General features: G+C 32.5%; 1 protein-coding gene across 1 annotated transcript; it reads left to right on the forward strand.

Moving 5' to 3' along the window:
* Positions 1-7,547: 7,547 nt before the first annotated feature.
* LOC131035464 (bifunctional levopimaradiene synthase, chloroplastic) lies at positions 7,548-13,130 on the forward strand. The gene is made up of 14 exons (XM_057967159.2): positions 7,548-7,844; positions 8,346-8,434; positions 8,532-8,841; positions 8,945-9,128; positions 9,224-9,441; positions 9,674-9,794; positions 10,065-10,177; positions 10,446-10,675; positions 10,771-10,883; positions 11,164-11,262; positions 11,355-11,573; positions 12,073-12,211; positions 12,320-12,568; positions 12,704-13,130. The coding sequence occupies exons 1-14, from the start codon at positions 7,604-7,606 to the stop codon at positions 12,992-12,994; spliced, it is 2,616 nt and encodes an 871-aa protein (XP_057823142.1). The 5' UTR covers positions 7,548-7,603; the 3' UTR covers positions 12,995-13,130.
* Positions 13,131-23,358: the final 10,228 nt, after the last annotated feature.

Genomic DNA, 23,358 nt, shown 5'->3' on the forward strand with positions numbered 1-23,358 from the left:
CCGGTGGCTTCCATAAATATGAAAGTTTTTTTGGTAGATAAGAATCTTAATTCAATAGTGAGCATTATATTTCATTTTCATATATTTCAGTAGTGTTTACTAGTTCTTATCCATAGAGATTAGGTGAGAGGAATCATTAGTTGGATGCAATGTTTCAATTTTTCAATGTTATCATAAGATAGAGTGTAATGATGTTAATGTGATATGTGTGTGTGAGAGAGAAAGATGAATTTTTTTTAAAAACATCATTTTGTATTTATAATTATTTTTCATCTAATTATAATGAATACAATCTATAGAAAAATCTAAAATATATCTACTTAAAGAGGTTGATTGATTTCTTTTTGTATTTGTTGCTTTCACACTCGACATAATTAAGATAGTTTTTTTGAAATAATTTTAACAAATTATTTACTCCATAGTTTAAGTAGATAATGGTATCAATAGCATAAAATTTTTATAACATGTTATTTTATTTTTTATAATACATTAAATTTTAATTTTTTAAATCTTTTTATAGAAATTTAATAAAATTAATAAAAAAAATTATTTTAATAATTATTTTTTAAAAATCAATATATTTATTAGTTTAAATCAATACAAATATATAATAAAGTAGATGAAAAAGAGAAAAATTTCTTTGTAATAAATGCAAGACCTATTGTTTGAAAATATTTGTAAAACCATTATCAAAAGTTATTCCAATTTAAACCTTTTAACTATAATGAAATGAATAAAGAAAAAATATAATTTAATAATAGCATCATTTTAAATTCATTTCAATTTTTGTTAGCAAAAATTTATAACTTATAGGTTTTACTCTCTCTCTCTCTCTCTCTCTCACACACACACACACACACACACACACACACACATGGTTGAAGAGCCAAAGGCAGAGGAGAATGATTATGAGGACTCTACTTCCTCATGGTCTACTAGGTTGGAGTGGACCTCGAACAACCCTGTTAACAGTGCTGGCACTCCTTCTACCCCCACTTTTGGCTCCTTTCCCCCTCACCTATGAACTTGTTGAGGAAATGGGACTTCCTCACCTTTGCAGATAAGGTTAATAAACCTTGTGAAAACTACAACAAATAGGAAGTTATAATTTGTTGGCTTTTGGAATAGCTTAATGGGGCAAAAATTAAAATTAAGAAACTGAAGGCCCTCACTGAAGCAAATTCTAGAACTTCTAATTGGGAAATAGAAGACAAGGATTAGATGGTTTGGGAGATGACCAATGATTTAGGTGAAAATATTTATAAGTGGGAAGGAATTGAGCAGAAATTGAAGGGTATTTGTGATAAGATAGACCTGAATGAGGATAGGAAGGAGAGAATGAAGGTTATTGAGGTAATGTAGGACAACTAAGGGTCCCTTAAAATGAAAATGGAGAAAGTGATACCTCAAAATGATGAAATTTTCAAAGAGAATTCGGCAACTCTACAAGCCATTCAGGAAGATATTGATAGGAGGCAAGCAAGGAAAAAACATCATTTGGATTCCTCCCTTGCAACTAGTTTAAAGGCATTGGTTTCTAGGATGAAAATGACTCCAAAGTCCTCTACTATTTCATCTGGTAAAGGATCAAACAAGAGCCTCTCCTTCTCTGATAAGTGAAGGTGATGAGATAGGATTGGAAGATTGAGAAGCTCGCCATGAGGTAGGCTATTGATTCACATCTTTCAGTGGGAGTGTGTCTGTTGGCTTTTTGTTTCATTTTTGTTAGTATAGTCTTTTGGTTTCATGGTGTCTAGTTCTGGGTGCTAGATAGGTTCTATTCTTTTTTTGTAGTTGATACTTGAGTTTTAGGCTCTCACTCCTCATGAGGCACAAGGTTTCTTTACTTTAGTAGCTATGTAATGGTATGAGCCTCTCCCAATTTAATCTAATCAAAAATTAAATTTGTCTTTTTTGAGTGAATTCGTGGATATAGGTTTTTCTAATCAATTGTATGTATGTATGTATATATAAATGTATACAAATATATACATGTGTACATACATGTATACACATATACATACATACATATATGTATACACAGATTCCTAAAGCTTTATCAATTTATTCAAACATTATATATCCTTTGAAATGTATTTAGACATTGTATGTTTACATGAGATTTGGGCTTTGCTATCTTAAGGTAACCTTTTAATACTATCCATCTACTCTTCCAAAAGGAATATTTCCTTTAAAGCTTGGACCCCTACATGTAATCTAGCACATGGAGAGAATTGTCCTTTCCTCATAATCTCAACCCTATCAATCAATTAAATCTCTTTATTCATCAAATAAATCCAATCCATGTAACCCATCATCTAAATGTCTATGTTTGGCCTAGAAAAAATTATTATTAAATAGAATATCTTGGAATCTAGTGTTATACTTTAGGTACGACAACTCACAATTCATTATCAACTATCTTAGGGAGCAAACAAATGATTTGATGCAAGGATTGGTATTGTTTATATTCATGTGTTTTCATCAATGTCTTAATCAATTGTTATGCTAAATAATTTCTTTTGCATATATATGTGTATTTAATCTAGGTTAGCCTAGTTTATCTAGTTTACATACATTTGGATTTGCATGTGTATAGGTCCAATGTTCACTTACAACTATTTAATAACAATTCATTTGGGGTTTTGGTATTAAGGTTCAAATTTTAATAAGAATTGATTAATATTTAATGTTTATCATTCATGGTTCATTTAAGGTTTGCATGTTACATTTTACTCTTTGTCTATAAAAATCTTCCATTGAACTTATATAGGGATTATGTTTCAATGTTTAGGGATTTAGGCTCTTGGTTAGAATTTTTACATGCAAGATATAGTGTCTAATATTTGTTAATTAAGGTTAAGTATTAATCATTTAATGTTTAAGATCTATTGCATGCTTTCAATTGTTTATTATTATTTTCTTAGGTGCCCTTTTGAAAGAGTGTTTTCTTTATATATGTTTGTTGAATCTAACTATAATTATTAGCATCAATTTTAGTTTTCAAATATATATAATTAAGGATTGAAGGAGGAATTATAGTTTGAAATAGTTAAAGCCCTATAATACCTAGCTAAAATATATGTTTGATGTTAGGCACAATTGAGTTTATGTTAGTAGGTCGTGCTATTAATATATACTAAACATGAAATAATATTTAGTCATTTAAAGGATAGTATTTGTTACCGATGATTTTAATTTCTTTCAACTATCATGGGAACAAATCATAAGTGCACTTTGATATTGTAAATAAAGAAATTATGCAAATAGACAATATTTATCCTTGTTAGTGCAGAAAATTTTAGTTAGAATATTCCTCTAGATAATCTTGCTAGTGGATATTATCTTCTAGGTATATGCAAGCTTATGTCTACTACCTTGAATGAGATCTCATTTAATTATTGTACATAGTTGTTACCATTATAGGCGGTAGTGCTCTTTTTTGTATATGGACATCTTTTATGATATAATAATTACTCTTGCTATATACATTCTAAGTGTCTTTTATTTTGTAATACATTTTTATTACAGATTGAGAATGCTTCTATTCACCTTGAGTGGTTCTATTTAGTAATTGCATTCACTCAGATACTATGGTTAGTTTGATAGTTAAGGCAAGCCCTATTGAAAATGAATGAAGTCTCCATTTAGGAACTTTTTAATTGTTGTTTCTTTTCATGTGGTTGAAACACATGTACTAAAATTTTGAAATATTTAGTTCATAAAATTTTGGCACGTGTTTAATCACTTGTCGCTCGAGCATATGTGTGTTACAACTTTGATGTGGTAGTTGGTCATTCAATATTACCTTCTCACCTCCTCTACCTTGCCTATATATGGAAGGCTTTAATTGTACATTTACACACAACATTTTTATATGATAGACATCCTATTTTATTTATTTTATTTTACTAAATTAAAATTCATTTGTGCCTTTAGATCTTGGATTATCCAACACATATTTTAGTTGTATAAGGGTTAATAGTGAATTAAAAATTCACTATTATAGTCTCTTTATTAGATGTATACAAATTTAGACTTCATCTCAATCTTTCCTATATATGGAAGGCTCTAATTGTTCATTTACACACTCTCATTTTTATATGATAGACATCCTCTATTGCTTATTTTATTTCACTAAATAAAAATTCATTTGCGCCTTTAGATCTTGGATTCTCTAACCCACTTTTTAGTTGTATAACGGTTAATATTAAATTACAAATTCATTATTATAGTATATTTATTAGATGTATATAAATTTAGACTTTATATATGTGTTATGTATTCATTAGGGAAAATAAATAATATGTATGTATGTAAAATCAAAGTTTTATTGGATTCTCATGTAACATTCACTATTCAGTTTTTTCAAGAAGATGGTTTGGGGTTCTTTCCTAAAATCCTCTATTCTGATTAGGTGATTTTTTTGTGTTGGGACCATTGTTCCTACTGATTAGTTGCTCTGGTCAAAAGCCTCTTTTCAAAAAAGGGTATGTTCTTTTTTGGTTTCTTTTGGTTCAGGCCTCTCCAAATATTATCTAATTAGAACATTCAATTTTAGAGAATAGTCTACATTTCATTTTATGAAAATTTCTTTCCATATGATACTTACACAATAGTCCAGTGCAATTTTTGAAACATTTGCCTTAAATATAATAAATTTTAGCCTAGGCACATTACAAACCAAATGATAATTTTTTAAAATAAAAAGGGACATTTTTTATATTTCTCACTTGTGTTTTTCCTATGTCCATATTTTTCTTATAAAAATTATTAATTGATAATTACACCCCACTTACTAAACATCCATATTTAATTTTTATAGTTAATATTTATTAGATTTCCTTTTAACATTGCATTTCTATGAGTTTAGATGTGTTCTTGAACTTGTAGTATTTGTGGGAATATGAAGTTAGTTTACTTGTTAATCCAATAATGAAATTCTATTATGGTAAACTTTCAATTTTTGGAATGCCTTTATCATATTGAATCAAATACTTAGAGAATTTTATTTCTTTTTATAGACATTAGTTTTTTCTTAATGCACTATCATTATTTTTTGGAATAGTAAATAATTTACTAAGAAATAAATTATTTTATAGAACTTTATCCATGGCTTTTTGGATTATAATCAAATTTTCCATGTAATTTCTATCATCTATGATATATCAAGTTATAACTACACCCCAACCAACAAAATATTATATATTAATATTTTAATTAATATATATTAAGAGATATTTGTGCCAACTCTCACATGTTGTTCCCTATATGATTGAATTTATTGTGCATTAGATAATAACAAACATGTTGTTCAACATTAAGTTTGAGAAAAAGAAAAATATAATTGTGATACTTTTCACATGAGTTTTTTCTAATTCTAGATGACCTTTACAAAACCTAAACGTGATAATTACTCCCCTCTAGCTATACCTTTCATAATAAATTGATACATTTAATATTTGATTTCTTTCTACATAAAATTTTCCTTTGCAGATTGAATGGAATAGTCGCAGAGAAAATACTTGATCGAGCCTGGAGTTTATGTTAGCCTCCACAAAGGGCAAGACTTCAATTAGCAACCAACCACTTTGCTTGCAGACAATTGTGGAAAAAATGCTCAAAATTTTTGTTGTTGCAATCGATGGTCTCTTATTTAAGAAAATATTTGAAGGGGATTTCTGAGTTGCCTCTAGAGTTGCATCAATATTTTAAATTTTAGGTTTATTTTTTACGATCGAGAGAATTTGCTTAATCAAATCCTAGACTAACTTTGTCAGTTTGAGCAACACTATTCCAATAAGTCACGAAAGTGGAGAAGCTTTGGGGAACCCATTTTATCAATGTTGTTGGGAGTCATCGTAATCTAATTGGGTTGTGGGTAGAAAAGGGTCTCAATATATTTTTGAAACAAGTAATTCATTGGGGCAACATTGTTCTATAATAATGTAGGGTGTATATTATCATTCAGTCAATCAAAGAGCTCGCAGTGTCATTATGCAATTCGGTGGGCTAACAAAATTTAACTATTAATGAAGGGCGATTGCTCACTAGTTGTGAGATAGATGACCGGCAATCTGCTCAAGCTATTTAGAGATAAATCTAAGGTTTGTTGTAATTACAACCACGATTAGAAAAATGACACATATTACACCTTTTTGAAGCATTCAGATGGGACTTATATCTAATGACATGTAAGTGAGTGTTTCTCATCAAATTTCTAATTATAAATAGCTAATTTCTAGTTGTCTATACCATTTTTTAAAAATTGGTTATATTTGTCAAATTCCTAGTTTCTGGGTTTTTGTTTTGGGATACCAAATCAAACCTCAAAAAGAGTGAAATTAAATGAGAAACATATGTAGCATGTATTACAAGTGTATTTGATTTTGCATGTAACAAATGCTTTAGGATTTCATCCTCTTTATATGCTTGCATAAAATTGATAATAACAAATCAGTTTGACTGGATGTGATTTCAATCAATGAGGTCAATAATATGTAACTAACATTGCTATCTATTAAATAACATGATTCATCCAAACTTTGTACAAAATCTCTTTCAAACTCGTGGTAAATCATCTGGTGTCCCAAACTTATGAAAATGACTTTATGTTTTAAAATTATATATTTTATTCAATGTTAAGCAATTTTGTTCCTTCAATTTCAACAATCAAGCTTCCATTGACTAGTCTCAAACTTAAATTTTCTATACTTTGTAATTAGCTTTGTTCAATATAAGAAACAAGGGTAGGCAGGAAATAGGTGTCTCAAACTTATTACACTTACTAATATACCTATCTTGATATAATTTTCAGCCACATACATCTAATCCATACTCACCCAGGAGATTTCTATGGTTGTAGGATTAACTTTATCATCACAAAGTAAACATTTGCTTTCTAAAATTCAAAATTTGAGTGAATGACTCCCTTTCTTTTCATGTCTTGAGCCAACTAAACATATGTTATATAATTTGATTTGTGTGTGACTATATAGTCTCTCTCTCTCTCTCTCTCTCTCTCTCTCTCTCTCTCTCTCTCTCTCTCTCTCTCTCTCTCTCTCTCTCTCTCTCTCTCTCTCTCTCTCTCTCTCTCTCTATATATATATATATATATATATTCCTCTTTCCACCCCTATCTCTCCCCCTCTCTCTTTCTCTCTTCATGCAAACATAGCATGATCCTATTGGTAATGAAGCCTAATTATCTTCATGATCTAGAGGTTTTGTTTCAATCAAATTTGGATCCTAGTAAGTGGATGTGTATTTGATTTAATCTCACCAAACAATAATTTTGATCAAATATAAAAAGATATTTGTTAAACTTCTCACATGAAGTTAACCCTACTTATAAAAACGTTTTAAATTTGACAAGTATTCTTGATGATGGTGTACTTTAGATTAAATTCATTGTTCACCAAAGAAATGACGAACCCATTACGTCATCGAAAAGTAATTTTGAACCCGGTTAAAAAAACTAAGCTAAGGAAATTTGTGATCAGATAGTGTTGTCAATATTGTATATAATTCTCTGCTTCGACGAAGTTGATTCAAATTCAGCACAAATCAGTCTCCAGCTGATAAATCTCATATTTCAATTGGAATGTTTAGTGCTGCTTTATTTTCTTTCTCATCTACAATGAATTCCCTTGCGAATGGAAGTTTAAGTTGCAGAGCTTTTCCTAAGCTCAATGGCAGCTTTTGCAGCACGCAGAGGTGCAATATTAAACAGCCATCTTCCGTTGGAGTAGACAATTGGGTATGTAGTAAGCAGGTAGGTGGTTCACAGTGGGGCAAGATCGTTGCTTTCTCTGCGGAAGGGACTGTGACTAGTATCCCTACTGGTAAGTGTATATTCAGTAAAAATAAGAAAATGATTAATATGATTTTATAGATAAGAGTGCAGTTTTTAGATTTAATTATGTATAAGATTCTTGAATCAATGTTTCGGATCACATTCCGTGTATATTCATTTTGACTCTCTTCATCTTGATGATGGATCATAGAATATGATCCCAAACGTTGATGCAAAAATATTATATACAATTAAATCCAGAAACTGCACTCTTGTTTATATGATAAATTGTAGAAATCTCTTAAAATTAATATGATTGTATTTTTACAATTTGATGTTTTAGGTCATACTTTTTGATTTAATACTAGAAAGAAAAAAGTGAGTTTTGCTTACTCTCCTCTTTCTTATTCAGATCATTGAGTGTGACATAACTTCTAAAAAAATTATATAATTAAAATCAGAAGAATTCATATCTACTCTTCATAGACCGTGAAAAAATTATACCAACTAATAAAAATTTTGTCTAATACTTTGAATTTTGGAGTTACAGATTCTTATAGGATATTGAAACGAGAAGTCCCTCCAGCCTTTTGGACGGAAGAGACGATCAACTCTATAATATCCTCTTATGATGACCAGGTATAAGTTGAGTTTAGTTGTTAAGGATGTTTTGCTGAATGAACAGGCTGCGTGCGCTAGAAATTCATGAGTTGTGCTTCATGAAACATGAATTCAGAATGCAGCTGAGATAGAGGAACGAATAGAGACCTTGATAGTGGAGATAAAGGCCATATTTAAGTCAATGGGTGACGGTGAAACAAATCCTTCTGCCTATGATACAGCCTGGGTAGCCAGGGTGCCTGCTATTGATGGCTCCAACAGCCCTCAGTTTCCTCAGGTGATTCAATGGATTCTGAAAAACCAGTTGAGCGACGGTTCTTGGGGTGAAGAATTGTACTTCTTGACATATGACCGTGTTCTGTGCACTCTAGCGTGTGTTATTACCCTCACTCTCTGGCAAACAGGGGATGCCCAAGTGAAGAAAGGTTTGGTTTGCAGTTTCTTAAGGAATAAAATGGAGATTATTTTTTTCTTTTGGTAGTCGTGGGGAGTCTTTGCTAATTTATTCATTTCTGAAAAATAATGCAGGCATTGAATTTATAAAGAAACATGCTGAGCGATTGGAGGGAGAAGCGGACAATCATCGAACAAGTGGATTTGAGATAGTTTTCATTTCAATGCTAAACGAAGCTAAAACTTTAGGATTGGATCTCCCTTATGAACTCCCTTTCTTTAAGTCGATTAATGAGAAGCGGGAGGCTAAGCTTAAAAAGTGAGCGAGTCTCTAATTATTTGCCAGTCAATTAGGTTTCCTCCTCGGATGTATCAACTGTAATATTTTATATATGTAATTGTGGGTGTTATCAGGATCCCGCTGGATATCGTCTATGCCATTCCAACAACAATACTATACTCGTTGGAGGGGTTGCAGGAAATAATAGATTGGGATAAAATAATGAAGCTTCAGTCCAAGAATGGATCCTTCATGGGCTCCCCTGCATCCACGGCTGCCGTGTTCATGCGCACTGGAGACCAAAAATGTTTAGACTTTTTGGCCTTTGTTCTCAACAAGTTTGGTGACCACGGTAATCACAATTACGATATTTCTAACCAAGTATTAGAATTTCACACAATTATGCAACCAAAATTGTTTTGGTGACCATGGCAATCACAGTTATGAAATTTCTATCGAAGTACTTGAATTTCACACACTTCTGTAATCAGAATTCTTTTGCAATAAGTTTTCAAAGATATGGTAGTATGGCTTAAGATCTGTGGAGACTGATTGTGTTAATGCAAATGAATAATTAAATGCAGCTCCTTGCAACTATCCGTTCGATCTGTTCCAACGTTTATGGGCCGTGGACACTCTTGAACGACTGGGCATCGATCGCCATTTCAAAAAGGAGATCAAAGAAACACTGGATTATGTTTACACGTACGTATCTGATGCAGACAACTCCAGTCTATTTTCTCCTGTAGACTGTCAGGTTTAAACTGTTTTAACTTATTATCTGATTTCAGATGAACCGGGTAAACAAGTCAAAATTTGACAAAAATGATTATGAATGAATCACTTAACCAAGTCAAAACTCCTTACTTAACAGAACCTCTTCCGACTATTTATAACTTAGATTACATTACTACTGTTAATTAGGATAAGATTCTCTAATCAATGTTGTTTCTTTTCAATGATATCAACTGACAGGTATTGGGATGATAGAGGCATCGGGTGGGCCAGAGACAATGCTGTGGGTGACATTGATGACACAGCCATGGCCCTCCGAATCCTTAGGCTCCATGGATACAAAGTATCTTCAGGTAACATCGCAGTTGGTTGATATGTACTTGAGGTATCTCAAGTCATTTTCAAGTCTTTTTGATTTAAATAAGACATTTTTAAGTGTTTATATGGTTGATATGAAATAACATTAATAGGTGGGTTATGTTGGAAAAGGTAGTGTGATTTGAAATCAGTTATTTAATTAAATCAAAATTTAAAATGTGTTGTTTAATCTAATCTTCTAAATTGATTAGTTTTTTTTTTGTTTTTTTATTTTATTTGATTCCACTTTTTCTGTTTTTACAGATGCCTTGAAAACATTCCAAGACAAAAATGGAGAGTTCTTTTGCTTCATGGGCGAGACACAGAGGGGAGTTACAGATATGCTAAATGTGCATCGCTGCTCTCAAGTTGCATTTCCAGGAGAAACGATAATGGAAGAAGCAAAGCTCTGTACAAAAAGATATTTAACAAATGCTCTGAAAAGTGCAGGGACTTTTGACAAGTGGGCTCTCAAAAAGGACGTTCGGGGAGAGGTGTACAATTCAAATTCCTATCATAAATACCAATTTATGCTGTCTGACAAAATACCTAAATACTTAATTGAGTGTTTACTATTTTTAATTCACAGGTTGAATACGTGCTCAAGTATCCATGGCACAGAAGTCTGGCAAGGCTGGAGGCAAGAAGCTACATAGATCAATATGGACCAAATGATGTCTGGCTTGGAAAGTCTATCTACTTGTAAGGATAAAGATTTATCATATTATTACATCTTCAATATAGAGTTTTTCATAAATGTTTCTAGATTTAGAAGTTTTTCATCAACATTTTGAATCACACTCTCTAATTTATCATTAGAATGAAAGAGTTATACAAGAAAAGATGATAAATCACAGAATATGATTCTACACAGCTGAATCCATATATGAATTTAGCAGACTGGAAATCTTTTGTATTTCATAGTGTTTACTTTTACTCAGTGTGAAATTATTTATTATTTACTTTGCAAATTGTTTATTAGGTTGCCATGCGTCAGCAACCCTAAGTATTCAGAATTGGCCAAACTTGACTTTAATAGGGTACAGTATATACAACGACAGGAAATCCTCGAACTCCGAAGGTATATATACCTGGATAACTCAACTACTTATTACTACATAGATTTGTGTCCACATTGATTGATGCTGACTAATTTATGTGCCCGTTGGAAAGGTGGTGGAAATCTTGTGGTTTGGCAAAGGTGGGTTTTATTCCCGATCGGTTGGTAGAAATATATTTTGCAGTGGCGGCAAGCATGTTTGAGCCAGAATTCGCTATGTGTAGAGTAGTTTACACAAAAGCTTCCATCATTGTGTTCATTCTTAAGTATTGTTTTGAAGCATACGTAGCATTAGCTCATGACGTCGCACTATTTTCAAAGGCAATTTCCAGGTAACGTTAAAATTTCTAGAGTTATCTAACTGGGATGTTAAAAAATGATAAAAATTCTAATTCTAAGTTAATTAGATAATTTATGGTGGATCTTTTATTGACTGATTTGTTTTAGCTATCTGTTATGACCACAAGTCTTAGATTGAAACCTCTTTAGCTAAGAGCCAAGGAGTGAGCGGTATCCATTATGCCAAATTTGTCGAGAGCACAATCTTAACCTTATCCCTTATGATGTTGGAGCCTTACACTCAACAAGACTTCATCACTAGTGGGCTCATTAAGAATCATTTAACTTCGCCAACAAACCAAGGACTCATTTTCATAATTTATTATTTTTATTAAAATATGTATAAGTAAATTAAAACACCTATAATATGTAATATATATGTTTATAATCGCTATGTCATATATATTAATCAAAATTTCTATCTTTCTCACATACTTTCTATATTTTAAAATTTTTTGTCTAATTAAATTTGTTCTGATTGGTATTTTTTAGGTGGGATCTCTCTCTAGTAGATGTCATGCCTCAAGAAATGAAAATTTGTTTCTTAAGTATGTATAATACAATAAATGAAATCACACAAGAAGGAAGTAAGAGACAAGGACATGATGTATTTCCCCATATTAGAAATTTGGTAGGTATCATAATGTTTAATTTTTTTTATCTCACTTTATTAAGTCTTTTATTTCATAATATTTATAAATAGTATTGAAATATAATTAATTATGTACTTATGGTGTAGATGGAGGCGCAAGTAGCATCCCTCAATATAAAAGCAAAATGGGTGCAAGAGAAATATGTACCTTCACTAGATGAATATATAGATAATTCTAAAATCTCTATGGGATTAGGCACAATAGTTTTGGCCTCCATGCTTTTCACAGGAGATTTCCTTTCAAGTAAGGTGTTCTCAAAAATTTGTCATGGATCCAAATTTCTTCATCTCGTAACTCTCACAGGACGCTTAATCTATGATAGCAAAACTTATGAGGTATGATTCTATTAAAGAATTCTTCCATCCTTCATAATTTGTATACATATATTTCTATTTAGAGTTCATTCATCTAATGCAATGTAGAGTACTTTCATCTTCTAACTATAGCTATATATTTGTTTAATACTTTAGGAGAAGAAAATTCAAGGCAAGGTTTCAGCTATACATTGTTTCATTAAAGATCATCCAAGAAAGTCAAAAGAAGAAGCCTTGAACCATATTGATATTGTCATGCAAAATGCACTGCTAGAACTTAATTGGGAATTGGTAAACAACAATGACATGCCAAAGAGTTGTAGAAAGTTGGTTTTTAACACAACACGAGCAATGCAATTGTTTTTCATGGAGAAGGATGGGTTTACTCTATCTCAGCTTGAAATGCAAGAGAATATCAATAAATGCCTTCTCCAACCAGTTTTATAGATGGATGAGACTACATTACATATGCTTTAATTGGGGATATCACATTATTCCCCTAGGTTTGTTAGTTTATCATAAAATACATACTTGTTAGTGAGTGTTTTTTTGTATTATGAGTTGTCAAAACAACTTATCTATATAAAGGAGTGGTTATTAGAGGTATAATAACTCTCTTATAAATTTGTTATACTATTTTAAATGAAGTAATATAGAAATATTGTATTATAATTTGTGTAATAAATTTTCTCCAAATTTCTCCCATATGGTATTGGAGAAGATGCATTTACTATAATAGCTTAATGTGCTCAAAGTGATTGAGTGTTTTTTAGGAGAATAAGATTTGAGAGATTTATAGTAATTATCATATATACATAAGTATTATACACATCTTAATTTTTTATGTGGAAATTTCTAAGGATCCATACCATCATGTTTTGGTTTTCTCTTGCTTGAATTCCAATTTATTTCTAAATTAATTTTTAAAATTATCTTAAATATATTCAATAGGAAAAAATAATAAAATACAGGAAATGAAAGATGAATTTCAATTGTTGTGAGCAAGAAAAATAAGCAATCGATATATTGGAAGTTAAATTCCTAGATCAATATTTTATATTAGGATAATGATTGTTCTTACAAAGGAAAGTAGTGATGAATTTCATTGACAAACCTTCTTCTAAATTGAAAATGTGATAGAAAGAAAATTACATTCTACTATGTGATGAGAATTCCTTTGATGTTCATGTTTCTACTAGTTGGTAGTTCACATATCCACTTCTTTATAATAGTTGTTTTACTTTGTTGTTTGAAGATTATTTTGTTATTGAAATATTCTATTCCTTCGTTATTATGGTTTGTGGTGCAGGAGCACCCAAGAACATGAGTTCACCAAGAGAAAAGTGATGTTTTAAGTCATTTTGACCATTTTTATGATGTATTGATTCATGATGAATCCATTTGTAAAGACAAGATCAATTATTGTAATTATTTGCATAAAGTTGTTAAAAGTTGTTCTTTAGGTCCCTGTTTGGTCTATAAGGTCAAGATTGTTGAAATAACCCATGGAAGGGTAAAATCAACATAAAATATCTCAAATAGTCTATAAGATTTTTTACAATTTGAGGAATCATTAGGAAAAAGTGTCAAAGTCGCAAGAAAATTGCAAAAGTGCAACATTCGCAAAAATGTAAAAGTGCAAAAATTGCACATAAAGTTGTAAAAGGGAAGATTAAGGGTCATAAAGGTAGTTGGATGGTTTATAACTACCAAAGAGTCTTTAAATATGTTGTATTGGTCAAACCAAATCATTATTGGAAGAATAGAGAAGGAGGATAAACTTTTGGAACAAATTGGTGTGTTTAAAACTTTTATTTTGATTGGTGTTTTTGTGTTAGGTTGTTGTTTCTAGGCCTTGTACGACCATGTAAGGCCTGGAAACCCTCTATATTTATAATGGTTAGATAGTGGAATGAATCCCCTTTCTCATTATTTTGGTTTGGTGCAGTTTAATGAATAAATGAATAAGTTATGAAAGTTTTGGTGAAAGTGGTTGTTTGCAGATTTGAGATTTCCTGAGAACAGTCATGTTGCAGCATTTGGTATGGACTCATTGGGATGAATTATGACCTCAAAATAGATTCATTGGAAAGATATATGAATCACCTTTCATTTCATTTTGGTCTGAGTCATTTTTATGCACATTTATGTATGTTATGAAGATTTTGGTGAAAACTATTTTTAAACTATCTTCAATGGAGTTGCAGACACGGGTTTGTGATTATCTAATGATTTAACCATTTGAAAATTTAATGGATTACATATTATGAAAGTAGATCCATAAATATTTCATGATCTGTTAGTTTGGAATCATTTGGTTTTGTTTTGTGAAAGATATTTGATTCCCTAGACAGACTAGGCATGCACATGTCTTATTTGGGGACAACAGAAATGGGTCTCGGTGAAAAGACCATAACTTTTAATCTAACCATTGGATTTGGCTAAATTAGGTATATGTTGTTGTAAGAAAGCTATTCAGGTTCTGACCAAAGGGGTTGAGTTTTTTATATCTTGTTAGATATTTATATACCTCTGTGTACAGGTCTATCCAAAGGGACAACAAGTTGGCAAATTTGATACCTAGATCAAGTTTGTGTTTTCTTGATTGATTGATTGTTGAAGTATGATGGAATATGCCTCTAATAAATTGTTCTCATGATTAAAATATAGATGGATCAACATGATCCTAGAGTTGTGAATGGTTTTTCAAGATCGTCTGCATCAGTTTGACTTACCATTTTTTAAAAGAGGAAGAAAAGGAAGTCATTTTATTGCAACATATTTAAACTACTTCTATTGAAAAGAAACATATTACTATGAAGAAGGTTGACAAAGTTAAAATAAAGTTGTCCAAGAAAGGTAACATTTCTTACTCTAGTCGATTAATTATTGTTATTTTTATCTTGTGACCAACTTCACAAAACTGAAGATGGAGAAGTACATAATTCATGAGGTTTCAAGTTATCTAAAAAGTCTAAAGTAGATGAGCTAAAAGGACTAGTAAAAATAATTGCAAACCTTTTAGACCTATTGTATTTTTTTATTTTTGAGGTGTGGATTTTTTTAAGTTCGATAAGTGTCTATAAATGAAGTTGTATTCCTAGATAAAAATATGTGCAACTAAAATAAAGCAAGGACTTTGTTTTGATTAATGAATAAATTATTAATTTTCTTATCTAGTCTTAAAAAAATAGCACATCGATTGAAATGTTTGAATGCAAATATAAGAAATCCAATTGATGTTGATGGAACTACAAAATGAACTACGTAAGATTGAAGAGTAATATAAATTTAAGTAGTTTTTGATTTTTTGATGCATTCCTTAACCTCGTTGACTTATCAAAAATCTCAAAGTAAGTATGAGATGATATTAACACTTTATTTAGATCATAAGAATAAAGTGCAAAGATGAGCATAAAGAAAAATTTATTTTAGATTAAAATTATGGAAAGTGACAATATTGTTCAACACATAAATAAGTTTCATTTCCTTATGAATCAACCAACTGGGATAAAAGCCAAGATAGATGATGACGATGAATTTTTTTTTTGGTGAATGAAATGCCTTCTAACTATGATAATATTGATTTCATAGAAAGTTAATATTACTTTATATCTACCTTGATTGATGAAGGAACCAAGAGAAATTGTTCAACTATAGAGGAAACTATACAATTCTTGTAGAAAATAAAGCTAACCACTTGTCCAAATTTAGCTATTCTACTTCATACAAACAATAGTTCTTTAAGGATAGAATTTTATGCTACTATAGCAAGGAAAATAGGCACATAAAAATAAACTCCATTATTTTGCCAAATATATCTTTGATGGTAAGATAAATATAAGTAATGCAATGGTAATAGACAATATTAAAAAAAAAATTTGTCAGATAGCTATTAAAGATCCTCAAATAAGAAAAGTGAGGAGGGACACATTTTCTAAATAAAATCAAGAATGTATATTTGTGATTTTGTATATGTCCCCAATCACAAAATTTGTTGAGTGTTATTAACTAGATGTGACTATCCCTAGCCATAATTGTTGTAAGTGTAGTGTCATAAAATTGCAACCCTAGCAATTTTCAATTGCATTAGGGTCCTCACGCACACGATTTTGAATCTCTACACCGATTGGAGACCAGAGATTGCTTAGTCTGCAGAAACAACTACTTCCTTGGCCTCTACACTCTACCCTAGAGAAAGGGGTAGGATAGGGGCATGGCGCCACTGTCCCCCCTTCGACAGGGGTGTGGTACCCTTGTCCTCCCTGGACAGGGGCGTGGTGCCCCTTTCCCTACCCTATTTTGGGGAAGGCCCCTCCTAGGGTTGCATTGTTGGTTGTGCCTCGGGAAGGAAACTCCCCCGATGTCGACCCATGATGAAAATCAGATCCACTAACATGTATTTAAGGCGGCATTTGTCCTCTCATTTACATAAGTTGGATAAGTGGGAAAATCACAAGCGATCAAGCATTCAAGAATTATTTTCCAGCATTGAGCATTCTCAAGTCTCCCTTCAAGGCTAGGTGTTGCATTCAAGTCAACGATTCAACCATTGAAGAGGAGATTTATCTCAACATACAATTCCACACAAGCATTTCTATCAGCATTGCTGCCACAACCTCCCTTGACGTGATTTACAATGCAGTCTTTCATTTACATCTACTTGCAAGTAATTTCTTTCATTACTTGGTTATTTATAAAACTGGGGTTTGACCTAAAGGCAAACCCCCAATCCCAACCCATTTTCCTCTCTTTTCTATGTGTAGGTTGCAGGTGCACAGTTGTACTTTTGGATTCAGGCTCCATTTGCAGAGATGGAGAAACCCTTTTCATTTCATAGGGCGACTTTGTTTCGACATATTACTGCCAGATCCAAGTGCACAACTTCATCCCATAGTCCGATCTCAAGTTATAATTAGTTCTTTGTCACTTTTGCACTACATAATTCAATCTATTCCTTTCCATTTCAAACAAGGAAGAGGGGATCAACTTAACATCCCCAATTCATTTAGAATTCATCTACCATCTTCATGTGGAGAGATTGAATCTAGTGAATTATCCTCTCCTCTTCCTAATGTAACATGGTGAAAAGTGCTTGAATGGTAATCAATATCGAAACTCTCATCTCTCTTTGAAAGAAAGGGTAGTTTCCTTCTTGATCTATCATTCACCATTTTCCCAACATTACATTTTGGTGAACTCAATGTCTTGCATGCTTTCCTTTGAGAAAAAATGCATATTTTTCATTTACAAGTTTTAACTATCAGCAAACTTAGTGGTTAAATCATTCAAAACCCTAGTTTTCCAATTTAAAATTGAACTTCTGATTTGTAAAAAATTCTTGTGGTTATCTTAGATCTAAAAATTGTTTTGATTGTCAACTTCAATTTCCTCATTGTCTTGTTCAATTTGCAATTTAAATTTACAAAATTAAGAGGTTACTTGTTAAAACCCTAATTTTCAAAAATCATCTTGAACTTGTGCAAAAATTGGATTTCCCTTTAATTTTTAGATTTCTGATTGTTCTTAGATTTGTCTCAATTCTACAATTCAAATTTTCAATTTCCCCCCTTTTTCTCAAAATTCAAATTTTAAAATTAAGTGGTTAGGTCATCAAACCCTAATGTTTAAAATTAATTGGATTTTGTGAGAATTTCAAATCAATTTCATTTATATTCAGATTTTTATATATTTTCCAAGGTGTCCCTATCCATTAGGTTTGACCCTTTTCAAAATTGCAATTGAATTTCTCTTTTTCTTCAAAACCCTAATAGGGTTCGATTTTCACATTTGCGCCTTCATTTCACCCATCTAGAGATCGTAAAATTCACCAATTTTTTTAGGTTAGATTTAAAATCATCGTAATATCCATCCCTGAAAATTTTGAAAAAGGTTGGCCGGACCATGTGTGTTCCCGCCATGGTCCTCGACTTTTTCCCCTAAGTTTCAGGAGACTGTTATGACTATATTTACTAGCCTAAATTTGAAAGATTGGCTTATTTTATCGATTTTTTATCCCTCTAGAGTCAGAAATACCTTCAAAATTCAACATTTCAAATTTCAAGAAATTTCCCTAATTTTAAAAATTCTAATTTTAAAAGTAAGTGGTATTCCCTTGGCCCTAATTTTAAAATTTCAATTTCCTTTAATTTTTGGAAATTGTGTCATTCTCTTCCTCCAACAAAGTTCAAATTGTGTAATCATTATTTTCTTAAATTTTGCATTAACCAATTTTGTAAGCTTTGTTCCATAATTAAAAATTTAAATTTTCCCTCTAGTGCATGAGTTTTACCACTATTAGTCCTACCTATCTTATCCCTGTTAGATGAAGTATTATAAGTAAGGCTTCCCAAGGTTTAATTATTGAGGATATGGAGCCTAATTTGGGTGACTTCTTTAATGAGGATCATGTTAATGCTTCCCATTCTAATCATGTGCCTATTCACCCCATTGATGGATCCAATGATGAAGAAGAAGCTTTAACTAGGGTCTCTATAGATCAACTTTCCACATTGGATAATCAATTTGATAGCTTTCAAGAATGGATGTCCCAAGTGTACCCTAATAGTGAAGCTCTTCCATTAATTGAAGGTCTTGAGCGCATGCTTCAAAGTGATAAGAATGGAATTGATATATTGCGTGGAAATGAACATATTGTTGATTCTAATGTCATGCCTATCAAGAGTTGTGTCAAAACCCTAGGTTACTCACAACCTTCAGCACAATTCAATTCTTCTATTCCTTTGACTAATCCTATGACTAGTATTCCTACTTTCACATCCAACATCATGGCTACTTCAACTCAAAATGGCATCCCTACAACAAGTGGTCATGGGGGAAATCCCTCTTCATTTAATTCTCCATCTTTACCTATGTCTTCCATGAGTGTTCCTATTATTCCTCAACCAATCAGTGTGACACAAGGGGGCAATTCCTTCAACAACTTTACTTCTCCTTTAAGTGTCTCTTTTACTACCCAATCATCACCAATGCCTACTTATCATAATGTCCCACCACCTTATTCTCAGTCCATGCCTTCTTTAAATAACATCACACCACCTTCCCAATCACCTATGTCTAACATCAATTCTTCTACTGAAATGACAATTAACAATCTTGCTCAAACCGTGTCTTCCTTACAATAACAAATTGCTTCTATGAGTCAATCCAAGTTTAGTGTGCCCACCTTTGATGTTGCGAGCCCACTTTCTCTTGATATTGTTAAAGTCATGCCACCTAAACATGTTGTGATCCCTCAATTGGAACTCTATAATGGAAAAGGTGATACTTTTATGCATGTCAAAACATTTCGAACCTCATGTACTGATTTTGCTTATGATCAAAGATTTCTTGCAAAATTGTTTACTAGAACACTAAGAGATAAGGCTTTACAATGGTATTTTTGTTTGCCTTCTTATTCGATCACTTCCTTTAAACAATTATCAAATGCTTTCATCCAACAATTTCAAAACAACATTGGTCCTAAAATCACTTTGACTGATTTAATGCATTGTAAACAAGGTGTTAAGAAAAAGTGACTGATTTTTCATTAGTAGATATAAGTACTTGTGTGCTCAAATTTCTTTTCATGTACATGATAATGATATTCAGAGAATTTTCATTTCTAATTTATGATAAGATATCAAGGAAAAGCTTCTTTTGTCTGAGTTTACTTCCTTTCTGCAGTTGTGCGCAACACTCCACAATTATCAACTGGTTGTGAGTCAAATGGAGCAATCCACTCCTATGGCTCCGAGTGATAAGGGGAAGAGTTTTCAACAACTTCTTGTGAATTTTAAACCAACAAAAATCTTCATCGAGTTCAATGTTCTAATCAACAACAACCATGTGCATGCTACAACAGGCGTGCCTTCTATTTCTAATTTTTTCCAAAGAGAAAGATACTTTACTCCTTTGATTGAATCTTTACATAGTACATTATGTCTCATTTGTTGCATAGAAATATTATCAAACTTCCTCCTATAAAACAAATTGATCCTTCCAAACTTGCATCCCCTTATTTTGATAACAATTCCTTTTGCCAATTTCATCATCAACCTGGCCATGATACTGAAAAATATTTTGCATTGAATAATAAGATTCAAGACTTGATTGATAATAATACTATATCCGTGGCAGGTTTGAATGATAAAGGGAATAAATTAGTACCTTCTCCTTATCAAAATCTTAATATTTTCGCTGATCCCTTGCCATCTCATGCCTCTAACATTATTGAGATTGTGCCTAATTCTCTCTCTTCTGAAGAATTCACATCTATGGATCCAAACTTGGTTAATATGGTAGAAACAAAATATATGCCTAAGGATGCTTGTATTACATTTGACCCTGTTGAGACCATTAGAGCACCCGATGACCCTTTATACATATTTGTGAAGGTTAAGGATATCCCTTGTCGTGGTGCCTTGATTGATACTAAAGAGTGTCTTTTCACTTTATTATTGCATAAACTAATATATAATTCTTCTAATGTGGTTGTGAAGTTATTTGATGGCTTCTCTTGTCCTACCATTGGTTCTATCACACTTCCAGTTAAATTTCATACTAAATCCATGGATGTTGACTTTGTTATCATACCTTCTTCTGAGCAGTTTCGTGTGAAGTTGGAATATCCTTGTCTATCTTCCATAAAGGCTATTGCTTCCCCAATTCACAAGTGTCTCAAATTTCCTCACAATGGAGAAATCATAACCATTAATCATAGCTTATTTAGTCCATCCAAAAGAAGCCTTGGTGTTCCTATTGATCTCTTTGGGCCTAAACAATTTCAATCTCTTCCAAGGAGCGATTCTCTTTTTCAATCTTATAAAAAATGAAAGAACAATGTGATCTTACCCTTAAGTCAACCTATATCTCCAACACTTAACATTCCTATTAATCTTCAAGATGAGTTTCTTCCACTCACGGATAGAACTAATCTCCCTCCTAAGGAAGATCGTCGACCTATACCTATAGATGTGACTTTACCTTCTCTTAAGGAGAACAACAAAATTATTCCTAAGGTTAGACCTATACCTCCTCCTCATGATGGACCTGGTCTCCTTCCTACACCTAATATTCCTCCTTTCTACGGCATTGTTCCACCTCGTTCCTCTTATCGAGAGAAGAGGTCTGCTTCTCCTTTTGTTCAACCAAAAAGATCTCAACCTAGACCTTCCACTATCAAGGAGAGAAACATTCCTAATTTTCCAAGTGTTCTTCCTCCTTCTTAGCCTTCCACTAAGACTCGATGAAATCATTGTACAAGAGAACACTGACGAAGACGTTGTGTTCAATCTTGTGAAGCTATCCCTCAAAATAACCAATCTCCTCAGACTCCAACAGTTGACATGATTCCATTTTATCCTAAGAAAGATGTTCAACCTACATCTCCAAATCATAAATTGCACAAAACATGTGATGGTTTTACTCCTATTCATGTTCTTGCACCTCTTTCTCTAAACTTTGATGAAAAAATGGGTAAAAATATTATTCATAATGGTAATACAACTCCTAATGCTTCTAACAGTGAGTATGAGTATCTTGGCATGGACAAGAATTTATCAGATGAGTTTTCACAAACCCTAATCCTAGTTCCTAGAATCAAACAAAGTGACTTACAACATAGGCACAGTCCTTATTTGGATCTTGTGATAGCTCCATCTGGTGTTCTTGATATCACTCCTCTGGCATGTTGCTCGCCTTCCCAAAATAGTGATTAGCAAGATTAGGAGGTGGATGTCATGCTAGACTAGCAATATTAGCATTGCAGATCTTTCTCTCTCTCCTTTCTTTCTCTTTTGTGACCATTCTTCTATGTATATCCCTATTCTTCTATTGTTCCCTTAATGTCTACTTGGGGATGATGCAAAGCATTGAGATCTTTTCTTAGTCTCTTTCATGTTGACTCAAAAGACATCCTCTCTTCCTTTTTCTTCTAAGGTAGTGTCCTTCTTTGGGGAATAAAGATTATTTTATGCATATATATACATGATATACATGAGTTATCATACAACATAGTGACCCTGAGGAAAGGGAAACTACCTCGTATTTTGTTTTCATTATCCTTGCGTTTATTCCTCGATTGGGGGATAAATCCTTTCGATAACGTGCTCCCTCTCTTCTCTCTCTCTTGGGTGTATCATACCTTAAAGCAATCACTCCCGATAAGGTGCATGCAATTGCTTTAATGTGGGGGCATACACTCCATTCATACTTTCCTTCTTGTGATACTTAGAATTACTTTGTGATTTTTTTTTTCTTTGTAATATTTGGCATCCTTGCTTTGAGGACCCATAGTGAAGGTAACTTTGCTACTTGCACTCATGGTTCTCCTCTTCTCAATCTTCCCTTTTACTTTGTCAATCGAATTCGTAAGATCCTAAGTCCACTGGGGGCTTGGCGCATCTTGCCTCCTTGACGTGGTAAAACTCTTTCAATCTTGTTTCCTTGAACTTTACCAACAATATTGATGTACGCTTATACTCCCGTTAAAGTGGGGGCTAAATATAGTGTCATAAAATTGTGACCCTAGAAATTTTTGACTGCATTAGGGTCCTCACACATGCAAGTTCGAATCCTCTAGCCTGATCGGAGACTGGAGATTGCTCAGTTTGCAGAAATAGCTTCTTCCTTGGCCTCTGCCCTAGAGAAAGGAGTAGGATAGGGGTGTGGCCCCACTGTTCCCCCTTGGATAGGGGTGTGGCACCCTTGTCCTCCCAGGACAGGGGCATGGCATCCTTATCCTCCTGGGATAGGGGTGTGGCGCCCCTGTCCCTACCCTATTTTGTGTTGGCAATTGACACTCATTGGAT

The sequence above is a fragment of the Cryptomeria japonica genome, chromosome 10 (assembly GCF_030272615.1).
Source record: "Cryptomeria japonica chromosome 10, Sugi_1.0, whole genome shotgun sequence".
Taxonomy (NCBI): Eukaryota; Viridiplantae; Streptophyta; class Pinopsida; order Cupressales; family Cupressaceae; genus Cryptomeria; species Cryptomeria japonica.